This window comes from Empidonax traillii, unplaced genomic scaffold (assembly GCF_003031625.1).
Source record: "Empidonax traillii isolate 1590-97213 ecotype Southwest subspecies unplaced genomic scaffold, ASM303162v1 scaffold1109:size413625, whole genome shotgun sequence".
Lineage (NCBI taxonomy): Eukaryota > Metazoa > Chordata > Aves > Passeriformes > Tyrannidae > Empidonax > Empidonax traillii.
In genome coordinates this window covers 256,286-274,036 of record NW_020956302.1, presented here as the reverse complement: position 1 = coordinate 274,036, position 17,751 = coordinate 256,286, and the positions used below count along the sequence as shown (strand labels likewise).

The following is a 17,751-nucleotide window of genomic DNA, read 5'->3' as shown; positions in this document are numbered from 1 at the left end:
TGATGGTATGCCAAACAATGCAGCTTCTTGCCCCAGCCACATTCAGATGAGATGTTTATCCTGCATCAAAAGAAGTGCAGTAGAGCTGTAAAATTAGAACACATCCATTTGTTTGCTACACCCTGCCTTGCAAGGGGTTACAAGCAATTCCTAATGGCTTCATGCTGAAGCTGAAGCCTTCCACCTAGAGGTTTTCATTTTACCTGAGCAGCCCTCAGATTTATTATTTGCTCTATGAAGGCTAGACACATGCATGACTATTGCAGGGCTGGAGACTGACAGGTGCAGGTCAGTAGAACTCTTCTGGGCAATTACTGTTGTGTGGGAGGGAGAAATGTGCCTTCGTGACTCCTTTTACTTGAGCAAGGTGGGAGAGGGATGATAGCAGGATAAAAGTAGTCAACAATTCATCTCTGATCTGTGTAAGGAACTAAGCAGCCAAATGTGGCAAACAAAGCAGACAAAAGGACAAGTTTCCATCTCTACTGCTGGCCAGCCTGCATTAGTTGGCCTTGATGTCCAGTAGCTCAGACAGACAGCATGAAATTGCAATACCTGTTATGTTCTCCTTTCCTGAGCCTAGAAAAGAACAAATAGATTTTGGAATATGGACTTTCCTGTATAAGATTGTGGTTTGATGACACAATAAACCCACTTCTAAGCTGCCTTGTAACGTAGAACACAGCACTAATGTGGTACCTGTCCGATAAAATTAGGTAGTACATCTATGTTTTCAAAAATATACTGGCTAGCTTTTGCAGAGGATCAGGTATCATTTTTCACCCTGTAATTTGTGCAAAATAAGGATCACTTTCCTGTTGCCTACTGGATAATTTGACACAGACATGCTTTTGCATCCACACGTGATTCAGAAATTTTGGATAAAATTTTTGCTGCAGGGTGATTTGCTGATGTACTGAGCCAGTATGAATGGTTATGGAAACAAGGCCTGTGTTTTAATGATAAACTTCATATTTTCTTTTGTACTGTAATGAAAAAAAGATGCAAGATCCTGAGGAAAAACAGTATGGGAAACATGAGGAGAACCTGATTATGCATTGATAAGCATGTTGTCAGGCACTCTAGAAATTACTTCTGCCTAAGGCTGTGCAAATAATGAATTCCTCAATTTGGCTGCTGAACTGAAAGGATAAAAACCCCAGCAAACCGTTATCCATTACCAAAACAAAGTCCAACATGGTTTGCTTTATTCAAACATAATTTTTTCCCTTTCTTCACGAGTGCTTGAAATTAAACATAACAGACAAAACCACTGGAGGGTTTCTGCAGGTGTCCTTTTACTCAGAGGTACAGGGGGTAGTACACATATACAAAATGCGTAATGTCTAGATTAAACTGTTTTGAAGGGGGATCTGAACCCAGCAGGGAATTTGAACTCAAGACATACTGAGCAGCAGCTCAAAGTACTCTGCACTGAGAATCATGGCATCTTCTGTTGACACCTTTTCCATTTCTGCGAATAGCTATTAATCAAATCTCTGACTCAGTGGTGACCCAGTTACTACAATGCAACCTGAAGGACATTGCCCTAAATTGCAGAAGACACTTGGAATGCATACACATATGCACGCAGACATTTGCACACACAGCATTGCATAAGAAAAATGTAGCTAGCTGCACATGAACTGGTGAACATGTATGGAAGCTCTGCAAATCAAGCCCAAAGCGCTGGTCTGTCTCCCAGAACCACCACTACTGCAGTAGAATGGTGCTGAACAATCCTCCCTCTCTGCAAAGCTGACTAGACCAGTTGGAGGTGGCAGGCTTCTGGCCCTAAAGCTAGACACAGAGTGGCTGTCTCAGCCCAGTGCTTCCTAACTCCTCTCATCTTTAGTGCTTCTTTCAGTTTCTTATGTTAAATCCTGTCATAAACTTAAATTTCATGCATTGTAGTGGAGTACACAATTGTTTCATGAAAGACAGATGCCACCAATAAATACATTTCTCCAGTCTCAATGGTCTGAAAAACTAGATGTGATTTCAAAATTAGTTTTTAAGATAGTCAATCCCCCATTCTGGAGCCTTTACTATTCTCCGGTTGATTTTCTTCCATAATTTCTAATTGTGAGCAAGTACAAAAGTAACATTTAGGAGAGAAAGAAAGATCTAAACAAGTGACTTGAAAAGTTGTCTTTATTTTGCAAACATACTTTTGTGTACTTACACAATTAAATAACCAGTGAAGATATCTGAGATGATTTTGTAGGCTTTGAAGGTTTGCATGAAGTCAAATATTTTTCCAACTTTCCTCATATGAAAGCAACAGGCATTTTTCACTGCTGCAGCAAGTGTACTTCACCAATGGAAATGATATGCTTTATCCTCAAATTCAATGCATGAATATGTATAAAAATATTCTTATTGTCAGTGCAAGAGTGGGGGGAATGTGAGTAAGATTCTTTACAAGGTTGGCAAGATTGGGGTAGGAAATAGCTTCCATAAATCAGGAGACCAAGTACAGTTCTTCAGCTTGGAAAGAGAGGTGAGGAAGGTTATAAGAGAAGTCTGCGTTGTGAGTGGCATGAAAGAGTTTCCTACAGGATGGTTAGTAGTAATATATAACAAAACGAATCAAGTCATCAGATAACAAGTCTAGAACAAATAAGAGGAAGTTCTGTTTCACACAGTGCATAATTAGAGTATTAATTAGTACATAACTGGAGTGAAATTCACCACCACAAAACTGTGAAGACAACAAAACTACACACACACTGAAAGCCGCACTGGGAAAATGGTAATCTACAGGTCTTTAAAGACAGTGGTCCTGTTGCTTTTCAAGTTAAGATGGTCTCAGAAGCACAACGGTATCAATTCCTCGGAGCCCAGCTCCACTCCAAGAGCCACTATGACTGGAATTAATACATGGTGGAGCCACATCTTCCTTATTGGTTTCCCCTCCAAGTCAGATAACTAGCAGCCTCAATCAGTAGCAGACACCTTCTTTGTTTACCCTGAACACATCCCCATTTCCCATTCCTGCTTGCTTCTCTCTTTCCTACGTGGGAAGGGGTGAAGTGGCACCTGGAGGATTGGTTGGGGTGTCTAATGCCGGGAGTCCTCCAGGGAGATAGGCGACAGTGCCTTGCTTGCTGGATGGGCAAAGGATGGTCTGCAATTAAGAAAGTGAACACAGAGGGAGTGCAGTGGGAGTGAGGGGAAGGATCTGACTGGGCAGGAACAAAGCAAGCATCATTCCAAGGAACGGGACCCACCTCAAAATATTTATCCCTAAATGTTTGCTTTGCAGAGGATGGTCTTGCAGCTGAGAGTTATAGTTAACAAAAAAACGAAAACAAAAACAACAAAAAAGCTTATCTCAAGTGAAGGATTATAATTATTTGCTCATTATCTGAAACTTATTTTGTTCTTTGCCTTCACTTCAGGTGAAATTGCAGTCCAGCGTTCAGCGACATAACAAATGGGTGATGCAACCATCATGGGCAATTATTCATTGTGACCACAGAGAATAGATAACAGGGTGAGCATTACATTGAATTTTAAAATAGAGACTGTCTTCTGCCTTTCTCCCCAGCAACACTTTCAAAGCCTACTTGCAAATTCCTGCATGAGTCCAAAAAATACTACAACATGAGATATTTACTCCTGCTCGTGAAAATACATTTATCAAAATGATCATGTGGGAGCATTACTACAAACACATCCCATGAGGAGAATTCACTGTAAGTAGGACACAGAGGAAGAAAATTCACATACAGTTTCAGCTGTGATATCTGTCTCACACAGTCAACACTTGAACTTCAGACAGCTGTGTATGTTCAAAAGCCAGGAGCACGTTCCTTCCTCTCCAGTTAGAGACTTGCACAGAAATACCAGTGAAAGGTTTTAGCATTTTGGATTAGAATTCTCCATGTTAAAGGGCTATGGTATTTAGCATAAAGGATTTGAATAAGACAAGAAAGTCTGATGAAAACAATCAGTCTTTTTTAACACGTAATGTTGATACCTCGGAGAAAAAAAAAAATACATCGATGGTTACAAAAATTGATCTGGGTCAGCAGCATCTCTTCTCCTCTCAAACACTCTTGAGGAGTGTCGCCAACTGGAAATTCAGGCTATGTTATGCCACAGCAACTGCAGAATAATTCTGTAGCCTGTAATCGGGTCTTAATTCTCACCCTGGGCTTAGAGGTATGCTAATGTAGTGTGAGAGCAGGCAGAAAGTATGTTGGTGGCACTTTTGACAGCTAATTAGCATATTTCATTGCTGTATTAAGTTTTACACTGTGCTGCATAAAGTTAAGTTCAGAAGTGTGAACTTGGTGTAGGAGAAAAGTGTATTCTCTTCCCTGACCTGTACACTGCATTGGAAGAACCTTTGCAGGATTATTTAGTATACTATCAACAATAATGGTATTTATATGTAATGTTTTCACTTTCTTGTGTTTCTATATGCATGGATAATTATAAAATAAGACAGACTGCTAACGTGAAAACAAGAGAAACACAAAAATCAATTTTGTTTTTGTGTTGAATCCTAGAAGGAGGTTTTGAAAGGCACAAATGGCAGGCTTGTCTAAATCCCATGGAAATTCGCTTGTGTCACATTTATGCCTTTAAAAAATCTGCAGCTTTGGATTACAAAAGACAGAATTAAACCTAAAGGCTTTGATCCTAATGCCATTTTTACACAGCCAGCAAAGATATGCAGTTTTTCAAAGAGACATCTACTTATTACAGAGTATGCTCAGGTCATAAAAACTCATGCACTTAATTCATAACAGAAAGTGGTTAAGGATCTGTGCACAAGGGAGCAGACTTGGTAGAGAAATTCAAACGAAGGCAAGTAAAACCGTGTGAGGTACACAAGTTTTGAGGACCCTGACATTGTGTATTGCAAGATTTTAATATCATTTAAGTCCTTTATAGGCATCAGTAACCATTGCTCCATGGAGGTAAATCTAAATATTCCAGTATGACCCTTTATTATCACCTTTACAGAAAGAAAAATCTAGTCGAAATCTCACTGACCAACAGATCATGGTAGGTTTAAGCTTCAGACCTGTGAGGAACAACAGCAAGCTCCACATTGTAACATTTTTTTTCTCATTGTTTCCAAATCTGTTTGAAAGGACAATTGATAAAATTGTGTGAAACAAACCTTAAAATTACCAAGGTAACTTTTGAGAAAAGATTGCTATCACAGTTGTTTTTGTTATTAATTGTACAAGAATGTAATATATGTATACTTCTTATCAATTATGCTTATTCAGTTATCAGTTGTGATGGTTCAGACTTGGCTCCCTGCCAAATGCCCACCCCCCCAGTAGCAGCCCCTCTCCTCCCCCCTTTCCACTTTCCCCAGGGCAAAGGAAAAAAAACTCTGCAAATTGAAGAACCCGAAAATCAAGCTAGTTACATATAAAAAATATATTTTATGTATATTACAGTTAAGATGCTATGCACACAGCAAATGGGAATCCAAACACCCCCCAAAGGGATAGGGAAAGGGGAAAAAGGGACAAAAGGAAACAAAAAGGGACACCGAATAGATATGCGCAATCAAACCCGAGAACCAGTAAAATAACTAGTAAAACAAATCTCACCACGTCCCTTAGAAAGCAGGATTGGCAGACACGGCCAGCACTCCCCAGGCCTCCACGTGGCAGGTCAGTGGATGCTGCAGCCTCAGCCTTAGATAAGCGAGACCAACGCAGGGACCCACTGTTCCCAAACTCCGGCGGGAGAGAAGAAGAACGAAGGCCGCTCCTCCCCTCTTATTTATACCACGATTTATGTAAAAATCGTATGGAATACTGGGAACACTGCCCCTTCCTTGGTTACAAACTGGTAACCAGGGAAGGCCTAGATTAAAACCACCACATCAGTGAAGCTCATTGTGCCAAGAATGTTGGCTTTTTTATAGATGGCACGGAAACAGGTTATAGCACACACACAGCCAGAAGAAAAGTATTTACAGCCCATCTAGCACCCACCCAGAAACATCTATGTAGATAAATAACCACCATCTTAGATTACAACAGTGTGGTAGATTGGACTCAGCCCTAAAATGCACCGGAGCTGACAGCAGCTGTGGGGTCAGCCTGCCCCTCTCTGAGCACTGCAGATGGAGAGAGAAGAGCGTGCATGCACTGGTGAGGAAGAGCTGGAGCTGGCGGGGGAAGGCAGCACGCTTCCTTCCTTGTGTATGCACACACACCCTGGCATACACTCGGCAGCAGTGCCCTAACCTTCAGTTCACAGAGCTGCAGTCATGTCAGGAAAAACAGAGAAAAATAAACAAAGTTTAGGGACTGACCTGTTTTTCATTTTCATCCTCCAACCTCAGCCTGTCCTCAATGCAGTTCCTGGCCTGAAGGAATGCCTTCCTCTGAGCCCTTTCTGTCAAAATCCTCACAAAGACCCCATACAAATTTACACTGACAAAAAGGATTGCATTGGCCACGAGCTGTAAGAAAAAAAAAAAAAAAAAGAAAAATAAATGAATATTTTAAAATACATATTTTTTTTTATATTTTTACTCAGTAAAATATATATTCAAAACAAAACAAAATTGTTTGAAAATTGTACCTTGCTAGCCATGTCACTGATAACCCTTCCTGCAGTAAAACAATTACAGCAGCTACCACAAATTCGGGCAAGCAATACTGATAACAGAGAATTTTGCATCTGCTGAAGTTAATTTCTCTTAGCTTGTCATTTTCATTCAGCATCATTTCTTTCATCAACCCATTGGCAGATCTGTAAACTAAGGAGAGTAGTATCCTCAGTATTTGTTCAAAATACCCAGAAAACAAGAAAATGGAGATTATATAATAAGGATATTATTGGCCCTTTTTTTATACTTGAAAATCAAGGCACTGACAACCCTGTGACTGAATCAAAACATATGCCTAGGTACTCCAAGTTTTCATGTTGCACAGTTTGCACTTGGAAAATCTCCTTCTTTCCCCCTATTTGTACTGTTAGCAACCATATTGTATTTTTTGAGAAATTGTCAAAAAAATATTGTTGATGCCATCCTGCAGCAGACCTCTCAGAATGTGCTGAGTCCTTTCAAATGATGGCCCTTGCTACAAACCAAGCCCCACCACAGTACTATAATCAGGGACCATGAATTACATTGGAGCTACTTCTATGAACAGTGATTTTATGAAAGACACATAAAAGAGCTCAATTGTCCTTCTGGTTTTTGTGGTTTTTTTAAAATGTTTATTTTTTACAATATGTGATGAAGTTACTTAACTAACCCAAATAACTCAGCAGTGGTTTGTACACAACCTCCCTATTTAAGGCAATCTTGTTCATGTTTCTCAGCACATCTCTAATGTCTGAAACATGTCTTCAGGTTGTAACTTCTGCAGTGCAATGTTTACTTAGTAAGGAGGCAATAAGGCCTGTTTACCTAATATCTTTTCAGACCCATTCTCCTCATTTACTGCTGTGACTATCACAGCATCATAAGGGTTCATGGGACTCATGAATTCCAAACATTCAGAAGTGAGGAAGCACATAAATTGACCAAGAGTGAGCCTAATTAAAGACATTACAGCAAGTAACACAATTTATGTTAAATTTCTATGCACCTAAAATAGTTCAAAAAGACCATTTAACTGACATTTCTTTTCTTGACTAATTCAGGGTATCGATTTTAAGCTAGTACATCTCTGTTGCATGATCTGCTAGTGTGAAATGGAGACCACCGTGCTTGTATTCCCAGGAGAGTGACTCAAGCTGTGCCAACAACGCAAGCGAACTTTAAGACAAATAAAACTACTGACACTGTGGTAGAGAATGATTGCCAGCAGGACTAGAGTTGAAGGCTTGATGGTAAGCCAATAATGCCAATATGGTAAGCAAAGATCCAAAATGGTATCCCTGTTGTTTTTGGAGAGACTTTGGAAAATCTTTCACTCTACAAAAGTAAAAAGGAGTTTTCTGTTGTGTGCAGATAATGTTAGCATGTATCTCCACCTCTTGTGATTTCAGAATAGTGTGGAGAATTGAAAGACTCATTCTGGGTGAGTTCTCCAGACCTTCATGGATTCACAAGTCCTCTAACTCTTATCTTCAAACCTGCTTGTTATTAGTTAATAGGACATAACAACAAATTCCATGCAAACACTCTCAACCAGCACAAAATCAAAAAATGACTTCTGACAACAAAAGGAGCTGTGCCTAGCGTTAGTGGGTTTTGTCTTCTCAGTTATACAAAAAGAAACAATTATCTCACGAGAACTAATAGCAGTGAAGAATGGTGTTACAGCTTCCTCCAAAGACTGGCAAAATGCAGGTTCAGGTGTCATGAATCAGATGAATTTTAACCTACCAGCCTCATATACCGGTTACTTACGTGCCACTTCTGATAATAATACGGATAGTAAAAGTTTGAAGATGAAATGCAACACACAAGCATATTACTTCATGATACACACTGAGCATAAACAGTCTGCAATTCCTATTCTGCTTGATTTTGCTTGGTCACGGAGACCTGTTTGAGATATATCAGTTTTCATCACAAGATAAAGCCTACTGAAATGAAACGACTGTAGAAACTCCAGTAGAATCCTATTTTTAAAGACATGAATGTGGCCACACTCACCTTATCCCTGCATTTTATCGTGCCAAAGTGTAGTGACAACACTGTATTTTAAGTCTAATTCTTAGAAGCACAACGGAATAAAAATAGAAAGGATTTGTAAGGTTATATTCAAAGGCAATGAAGAGAGCCCACAGAATAAACAGACTTGACTCTGTCATATCCAAAACAGCTGTGAATAACACAGGGTGACACTGTCTTTATGTACTGATATCAGAGTGGCTCAAGACATAAATAATTACTTCTAGAGACAAAAAAAAAAAAAAAGTCAACTCAGTTTCTGGTTTTCAACTAGAAGCAATAAAAGACCATATATTGTAACAATCTGCCAGCTGTTGTGAGACTATCATTACGATTTCACTCCAGCAACAATGATCACCTGGACTGGGGGTAACCAGTAGGTGGGCTCCTGCCACTTTCAGACTCAGCAGGCTAGGTCATTTTCCGATATGCTTTGAACAGTTTAAGATAAAACAGAGGCTTAGCTGTCAGCTCTGGCCTGCAGGGAATCAGCAAAGTGATAAAGTAAAGTAAAAGATTCATAGATTTCAAAATGTGAGAAAAGAAAGTAGGGCAGACTGTCTCCTGAGGTAAGAGTTCCTTCCCTCCACAACCCGTTTCTACTTAATTACTATTTTTCCCCCAGTTACAAACTACATACTACCCTTTCTCTCTAGGTTTATCAGATGTGTGCCATTTTCCAGTCCCTTCCATTTTAATATGTAAATATGTACCACTATATCTACACATATACACACCTCTATATATATACCTTTCCCACATTATGTGCCATAATTCCATGAAAGATTATGAGACTTGCTGTTAAAACTAAGGACCTTTAAAGAGGTACAGAGGCATACAGAACTGCTGAAATATCAAGGAATTTAATTTTAAGTCATTCCGTTATTTACTATGCTACTGCTTAGAAAGAGTACTCTTCAGGTTTCACCACCACCAGAACCATCAAAGAAACAATTTCCTTAATGCAGCACAGTGATTCAAAGACAATTTTATGCAGTAAAGTTTTGAACAGTGTTACTCTCTCAATCCATAATGAGATTACAGGTCAGCCAGAACAAAAAAAAAAAAAAAAAAAAAAAAAAAAAAAAAAAAAAAAAAAAAAAAAAAAAAAAAAAAAAAGCGCAGTATCAGGGTCACGAAAGCCTGTTTCTAAAATTATTTTCTTTTATTTATTGTTGGCACTGAACACTATATTGTGCATTCTGCCTATCTACTGTCCTTCAGTATGAACATCCTGAGCTTTAAGCTTCTCTAGTCCTTTGCAGGGTACACTCACTGCCACTGGATGAGTTTTGGCGTGGTTCCTCGTGTGAGGGTGTTACCAGACTTCCAACACAGCAAATTCTTGTAGGCTGCCTAGTCAGTGAAGAGGGACTGGGAGCTCCAGCAATTATATCAACCAAATATCTGTTTCTTCTGGTTTTTTTCTCCATTAATTTTTTAAGTCTCTGTTTTGAAAGGGAATTTAAACTGTGCCATATAGCAACACCCATCGAGGAGTGAGAAATAATTCTAGCAGTGAGACACATGTAACGTGCCCATTCATACACAGGGCTTGAGGAGTTCAATTAAAGATTTTTTTTATTCCCCAGATTCACCTCCCACTTCTTGAGCCTCCCTTGGGATTAGTTGAGAGACTCTTTGAAGGGTTTTTTGAAACTTTTTTGTCTGTTCCAGATAGAATTTATTCTCCACTTCTTTTTCTTTCTAAGTAGGAATTCTGATACGTGCATTCATGCTTTTTCTCAAACAAATGGTGAAAAATTCTTCTACAATATTTTTATTTATTGTTTGTCTTTTGAGAGGACTCTACTTACTTAGCAGACTAATTCTGCTATCAGGTAAGCAGATGAATAGTAGATGGTTCAAACCTGAAGCTGGTTTTCATTGGGGAGTAGCTTTCTGTTTGTATCAAATAATTGTCTCAGCAAAATGTAGTTATTTCACAGAGGTACAGACGACTCTTGAATCTGGTGAAAACTTTATTACAAAGTGTTATCATATGGATATATATTGAAAAGCTCAAGTGAAGTAGACTAAATGAGAAATATAAATTATTAACAAAGGAAACTTCAGGAGACTCCCTCAGAATTTCACTGTGTATTCTAAAAGGTGGACTTGGGGTGTGAGTAAGACTGAGAAGGGATTTCAATAGTTACTGCTCCCAGAATTATAATTTAGTGGCTAATATCAATATTGGGTTTATTCTGAGAAGCCTGAGTTCTCATGACAACCCACGAAGCAGAACGGAATATGTAGGAAATTATCCAGGTAATTTCCAGGTAATAGTTGAAATTTGCAGAAAAAAACAAGATCAATGCAATTTCTGTATGTCTTAGCCCTCAGATACCTGATAAGATGAGAGGTGTGCTGGGTCTGAATCCTACTTCCAGTTTTCTCTCTCAATTGAATTTTACTGCAAGTAATTTCTGTGCCACTATTTTTGTTCCTGTTATGCCGACAATTTAGGCATTCTGTCAGAATACTTTGAGATATGGCAATGAAATACATTATGTTAAAATATGACTGTCTGTTGTGAGGGATGTCTCTAAGGAAAGAGTTGGGAACAGCTTACAAAAAGGAGTCTGTGCTTCCATTATTAAAATCCTTGAAAAGCAAGGCAAGACCGAGCTCTTTATAAAAATCATTGTTATCATGAAAAAAGACTTTAAACAAAAGCAGTGTCTTTCTCCTGTTATGGAAAATATTACCATTAAGGTAGTGCTTTATTTACAGTGCAAGACTGTACAGAGGAGAATGCACAACTGCCTCTTGATCCTGACATGTTTTTTCAGTTTAGTAATTCATTTGGTCAACTCACTTTGAAACTTTTTTGAGAATAATTAATGACTGTATCTGCTCCCTCTGATTGCCAAAGTGGTGTAACACAGGATCTGAGAACTTCTCCTCAGGTCCTGACAGTGTCCCAAAAACCACAGCCTCCTAAGGCAGCTAAGCAATTTCTCTCCAAATAATTGTATTTGCATTTAGATAAAACATTCTTCTTTTACTTTTGTTAAGTTTTTGTCCCAACTGGCTGATAGTATATACTAAGGAAATACTGTTCTGGTGTGCTATTCACCATGGTTTGTCCATTCGTTCACAGCCCTCAGGAATCTACAGAATACTCCAAGAGGGGATTAATGGGCCCTCACTTCAGTGATAATCCTTATTTTGATTTACCAAGACTTCTGGATTTTTTGTTTTGTTTTGTTGTTTATTTGTTAGAAAGACAGAAAGAGGCACTAAGGCACAAGAACTTTTGTTCTTATCTGCTTTTTTAGTGAAAATAAAAGGCATCTGATTTTTAGAGAATAGGAAAGGTATAATACAAAAGCTTGCAGGTAATTTACAGCAGAGCAGTGATACATGAAATTTTAGAAAAAAGAAATAAAGGGCTGGATGGAAAATACAAGCTGAAATACCTTTAAGCGAAACTTCTCAATCACTTCAAACCTTTCCAAAAAATGAATGACTTCAAAGAAGCTACACTTTGAGGGGGGAAAAAAAAGAACCAAAAACACACAGCAAATATTCTGTTACAATTGGTTGGTGAGACTGCAACAGTACTGTGTGAAATTTCCCAAGCATAACACTACACTTCCAAAACAAATAAATAAATAAATAAATAGATAGATAAATAAATAAATAAAAGCGCTAGTATTTTTCTCTATCTGATACCTGCTTTTATACTTAATGTGTACCTACTGATACACATCTGTGAGTTGGTTATTGGTAATGTGAGCAATATTAATTATTTCTCTTGGTCTCATATTTGTGTGCATTAACACAGTCGAGGTTAGTATCAGCAATCTTACCATATATCAAACTAGATCTTACAGATAGATAACGAGAAGTTACTTAAACACAAGGTAAGAAACTCTGTCCAAAGCCCACAGAAGTGCTAGGGCTATTGCTGGGGCTAGTCAGAAGAGAATGTCTGAAAAATGTCACACATGAAACAAAAATAACTTCCCAGTGATCTGTGCTAAAGTCAGGATAGATCTGGCTGATCTTCACGGTTTTTCACTATAAGAGAGGCTATGAATGCCTCTCAGAGAAGAGATGACAGATATGACAGCTCAGCTATAGCTTTCTCTTGCTGTTATATTTTGGTACTGCACTCCAGAGTGTGTAACAGGTTCACAGAACAACACAGACCTTAAATGCAATAATATGGTCTCAGTCACTTCGATCTGTGGAAAGCTGACACAAAGAGCTACCCAGGAAAGAGTGAAAATATTCTTGCTAATGACTTACATGTCACATCCCACAAATTTCTTAGTGCTGAGAAGAGACAGGCAAATGTTATGTTGTGTTTTAGGAATGGTATTCCTCAATTTAGTGTTCCCACTGAAACACTCCCTGCTGCTCTCTTACTCCCTCCTCCTCCTTCTCCTCCTCCTGGGGCGAGTCGGAGAGAAAAATTGGAGGCACAAAAGGCAAAGATCACAGGTTCAGATAAGGATGATTTACCAGAAACAGCAATGAAATGAGAAATGACCAGTAACAGCAACAACATCAATGACAGAGTGAACAAGAGAGGCAAACATTTCACATGCAATTGCTCATGACGGGGAAACCAGCAAAATCCTCAACCACCTGTCATGCCCTTCCCCTGCCCTCAGAAATTGTAGGATGGGATGTAGAATAAGCTCCGAGTGCTAGCCATGCCCCTTCTGGCTACTGCAAAAATCAATCCTGTCCTAGCTGGAACCTGGACAGTTACTTACATTTCTTTCCTAATTTAGCTCTTGCATTCTTTCACAGTGTGTTTTGAGCCGTCACAGAACAAATAAACCCTCTGTTCTGCTGTATACTGGAAGTGTGCTAGTGTACACTTCTGTACACTGGGGTAGTTTGCTATGGCTAGGCTTTTTTTGGACATTGCAATTGTTCCCAAGCTTTATGAACAGCTGCTATCTATCACAAAATACTTGTAATATGCTGCTAAAGCCATTGCAAATAACTTCTATAAAAATTGAAGCCAATATTTTTATTTATTTATGCGTGTTATTTACTTCACAGAGTCCAGGTGATCAGCCCCTGAAGCTGCTCTATATCAATCAGAATTTGACAGCTTTTTTTTCTACTAGTTAGTATAATACTGTCTCACGCAATTACAGCACAGTACAGTAATCCCTTTTCCAAAATGTGTTTGCATTTGCCATGTGCAACACATGGCTCCTTTCCTTGTTCCCCCACAAGAATCGACTTGAACACCTTTTTTTTTTTTTAAAGCTGCAGTAGCTAAATACCTAAAGATGATGGGCATACACAATCCAAGATAGTCTGAAACCTCTGGTGGTACCATAGTTGCTAGGTGACCAGACCTTCAGATCCCAAGTGCAATTTTTCTTCGTTTGAGTCCCGTGCATGGCTGAGAAGCTGCATGTAGCACCCTCAGTCTGGCGCCTGGCTGCTGCAGACAGGGAGCATTTCTTATCTAGAGTACTGCTCTTAGGCTGCAGATGCAAAATGAGGCCACGTGGTATTTTTTAGAGGTCTGAGAGACAGCCATGGATACAAGCAGGTTCCCAAGCCAGTGTATATCAGTTAGGTATAATCACAAATATATCACAGATGAGAAAATAAACACGGATTAAGCTCAAGCAGCTGCCCAAATATTACACTGTAATGAACTCATGGCCAGGACATCATACTGAAATACATTACTGAGGATCCTAGATAGTAAAATCAAGTAATTTTTGGTGACCCAAGCAGTGTCAGTCACACATTTTTCATATCAAGTACAGGACCTCATATTTCTTTTATGCCACGAAAAAAAGTTTGCCCCAAAAATGTCTAGAAGTATACAGGAGTCTTCTAACAAATCACCTCCAAATTAAACTGAATGACTGAACTGCGAGACCTTGGTTCTCCCTCACTGCTGAAACACCTGGTCCTTTTCCAGATGAATGAAGCCAGACAGATAAAGAGAGGAAAAAGTGCACACGCTGTTGCCCTGGCTGTCTGTGCGCTGTTAAGTGAAAACATGACTGCATTAGGACTAAACCGATCTCAGTTGGTTTCCCCTTGCACCAGAAGGATTGCCTGCTAGACCTGACAAATGTCCTCTTGTAGCGCTTTTTTTTTTTTTTTTTCCAACTCCGGTCAGACAGTCGAAGCAGTTGGTGAATGATGTCACTTCTGGTCAATTGTCCTGAAAAGATGAAAGTGTTTGCCTTGAGGAAACCATGTTCTATTACACAAAGCCTGGTTACTTTTCTCCTATTGTGCTTTACAACTTGCAAGAGCTGTCTCTGCAGATAATAAGATTTTCGCTCTGCAGGGTCATTTAAACTGCAGTATCTTCTGCCAGTGTCGGTGTTTGAGAGCTTTAATACCGTCAGAGCTGCAAAGGAGTAACTTAAGAAGAGATGGAGAATGTTTTTCTTGTTCAACTTTGAAAATTACTTCTGCAGTGAGAAATCAGCTGCACGGTACGCCACTGAGCAACTGATCAAAATGAAGTTGATGGAAGATGTTAAAAAAAAAAAATTCCAGTCACATTTGCACTTCATGGGCAGACTGATTAGGAAAACGAGAGAATATACCTCTGTTTATTGATTGTATTTAACAAATTAATTTATCAGTCTATTATTCCAAGAGAGGCTGAAAAAAATCTAAAGATTTAGGATCAAAGTACCAAACCCTACTAATTTTCAGTTAGTGATCCTAAACAAATCAAGTTTATTGTTGGAATCTCTATATGGCAATACTTAAAAATAGTCTGAGTATGTGAAAAAATGGAGACATGATTCCATGGTTGGGAATTGGGGTAGTCTTCCTAACTGATTCATACAAATCTCATTGCTGGATCAGAACCTCAGAAATAACAATACGCTAATTTTGTGAGCTAATTTTGAGTGCTTTTGAAGACATATCACGAGGGCACAAGACTAACAAATTCTTGCACTTTATGATTTCCTTGTAATGTGTAAATTTTCTGGTTCTGTTTTAATTTAGCATCATTTTAATGAAAAAATATTTTGGAAAAAAAAATCAGTATTGTGAATGTCCATCATTTAGAACACTGAGTTGAACTGCAGAAATAAATAAAAGTATTAACTCACAAACCTTGAGGAATGTAAGAGATAACAGGATTAAGAGAAGGATTAAATGGGAGAAATGGGAAAATAAACAAAAAAAAAAAAGAAAGAAGTAAAATAATGATGAAAATAGGAACTGAAACACGTCTACTCTGAGCAGAAGAGTAGAAAAATAATAAGGGGGCTAAAATTTCAGATATGATACCAAATGAGTACAATTTTGAAGACTATGCTATTTTTATTCTCCTTTTTTTCTTTTGTTTGGTGTTTGGATTTTTTTTCCTATTTTATGTAATTTTCTGCCTAAGTTCTACTTTGTTCTTCATCATTAGACAGAGGTTTGGGATATCTTTTATTTGAATTAAAGAGGTAGGTAAAGATTTTGGACTGCTCTTCTTTGAATTGTGAATGAGATACCTTCCTGAGGTTTTTTAGCTCCTATACCTTGCAAAATGCTCAGAAACTCATCCCAAATTTTATTTGAAGTTCTCCTTCCTACAAACTGTCTAGTGGGTCTATTTCCTGCCTTGAGTGTCTTGTCAGTTCTGGTTAGCTTAAGACCGTCCATCAAATTAGGATCGTGCAATCTTAAGAAAAATGGTGCTATTTCCACATACCTGTTATAAAAGATTGCAAATGGGGGAATTTTATGCCCTGGAAAAGACAAGAGTGGAATTTAACCAAATTATTGAGAATTCTGAACATTTCTTCTTCTACTGCAAAATAAATGAGAAAGGAGACACAAAATGTTAAGCCCCAAAGCAAGTTGTTCACTGGTAGCAGAATGCTGAAAGTCAATTTTAACTACTGTAATATGTCAAATTATGTCATATTACATCTTTTTTAACTGTTCACAAATTCCCTCATAAGAGTTTGCACAGACAAGAGAATGAGGGTTTTTTTTTCTTTCACACCTTCTCTCCCACCCTTCCCAATACAGCAAAAAATAGAGATTACTTTTTGGAAGTGATCCACTGCCCTAGGAGTGTCAAAGGACTTGTATCATTAAGACTGCACAGGTAGAGAAAAAGTGTGAATGTGTTTCAGAGGAGTTCATAATGAAATAATAAAACCAAATATGGTACTGTAGTTTCTAAATCATTATATGATGGTGTCAGAAACAATCCTGGAAATTACAAGTCTGTAAGAGGAGATTTAAAAAAGATATGTGGTACTAAACTAAAGATACATAATAATTATTTAGAATTTTTTTTTTTACCAGAAATGCAAGTAAGTAAATATTATCTCACACTATTCAATATTACACTACAACTTCTCAATTTTTTTAATTTATGTACTTAAGAATAAAAATATTTTTTGCAGCAGCTGCATAATACTAGTTATATTAATTTTTATGACACTGGAAAGAGTTGTTAATATTAGTTTATTATAATGAAGAGTTTGCTTTACTGTCATCATTAACAGAGTATTTTTATGTATGTTTTGAAATGTGGTTAAAGATAATTTAAAAAAAACCCTCTATGTGATTGCCCCAGTGGTGTAACTATCCACCTTAGCAGTTCACATGCTCTTCTGTGAGAAATCCTAATAGATTCATTAGTGATAGTTCTCCTGCATTCAGAACTAAATACCAGTGGTCTGATCCTAATTCTCTCAATGAAGTCATCTGAAGTACTTCTTAAAAGAACATCAATCACTGCATCATGGGGCACATAAAAGTTGAGGTGATGGTGTAAATTCTGTGAAGACCCTTTAAAAATGGAGTGTTGAATTAGTAATTTTGGAACAGGATGAATTCTTGAAAGCGGGATGGATTTCACCAAAATATAAAACTAGTGAACACAAAACACAAGAACTGGAGAGTTTTGACAAGGTGGGAGATCACACGGTTCAAGAGTTCACATCTCTAGGAGGTGAAGTGACAAAAAAATGACAGTTTAATAAACTGAGGACAGTTGCTCAGAGAAAACAGTGAAGCAAATGAAACGATGAACCAAAGAGCTTGAACCAACCAAGTCCCATCTAAAGAGTGTAGCAAGTAGGTGGTCAGAACAAATGGGTGTGTGCTGCTATGCTGCCACAAAAGGGGGAACTGGGATGAATTAAAACCGAGTAAGA

General features: G+C 38.2%; 1 protein-coding gene across 1 annotated transcript in view; it reads right to left on the bottom strand.

Moving 5' to 3' along the window:
* The window catches only part of ADCY1 (adenylate cyclase 1), a 141,658-nt gene that overhangs the window by 91,750 nt on the left and 32,157 nt on the right, over positions 1-17,751 (bottom strand). Inside the window, exon 2 of the mRNA XM_027904993.1 lies at positions 6,299-6,448. Within this exon, the coding sequence (XP_027760794.1) occupies positions 6,299-6,448 (150 nt within the window). The remainder of the gene's footprint in view (positions 1-6,298; positions 6,449-17,751) is intronic.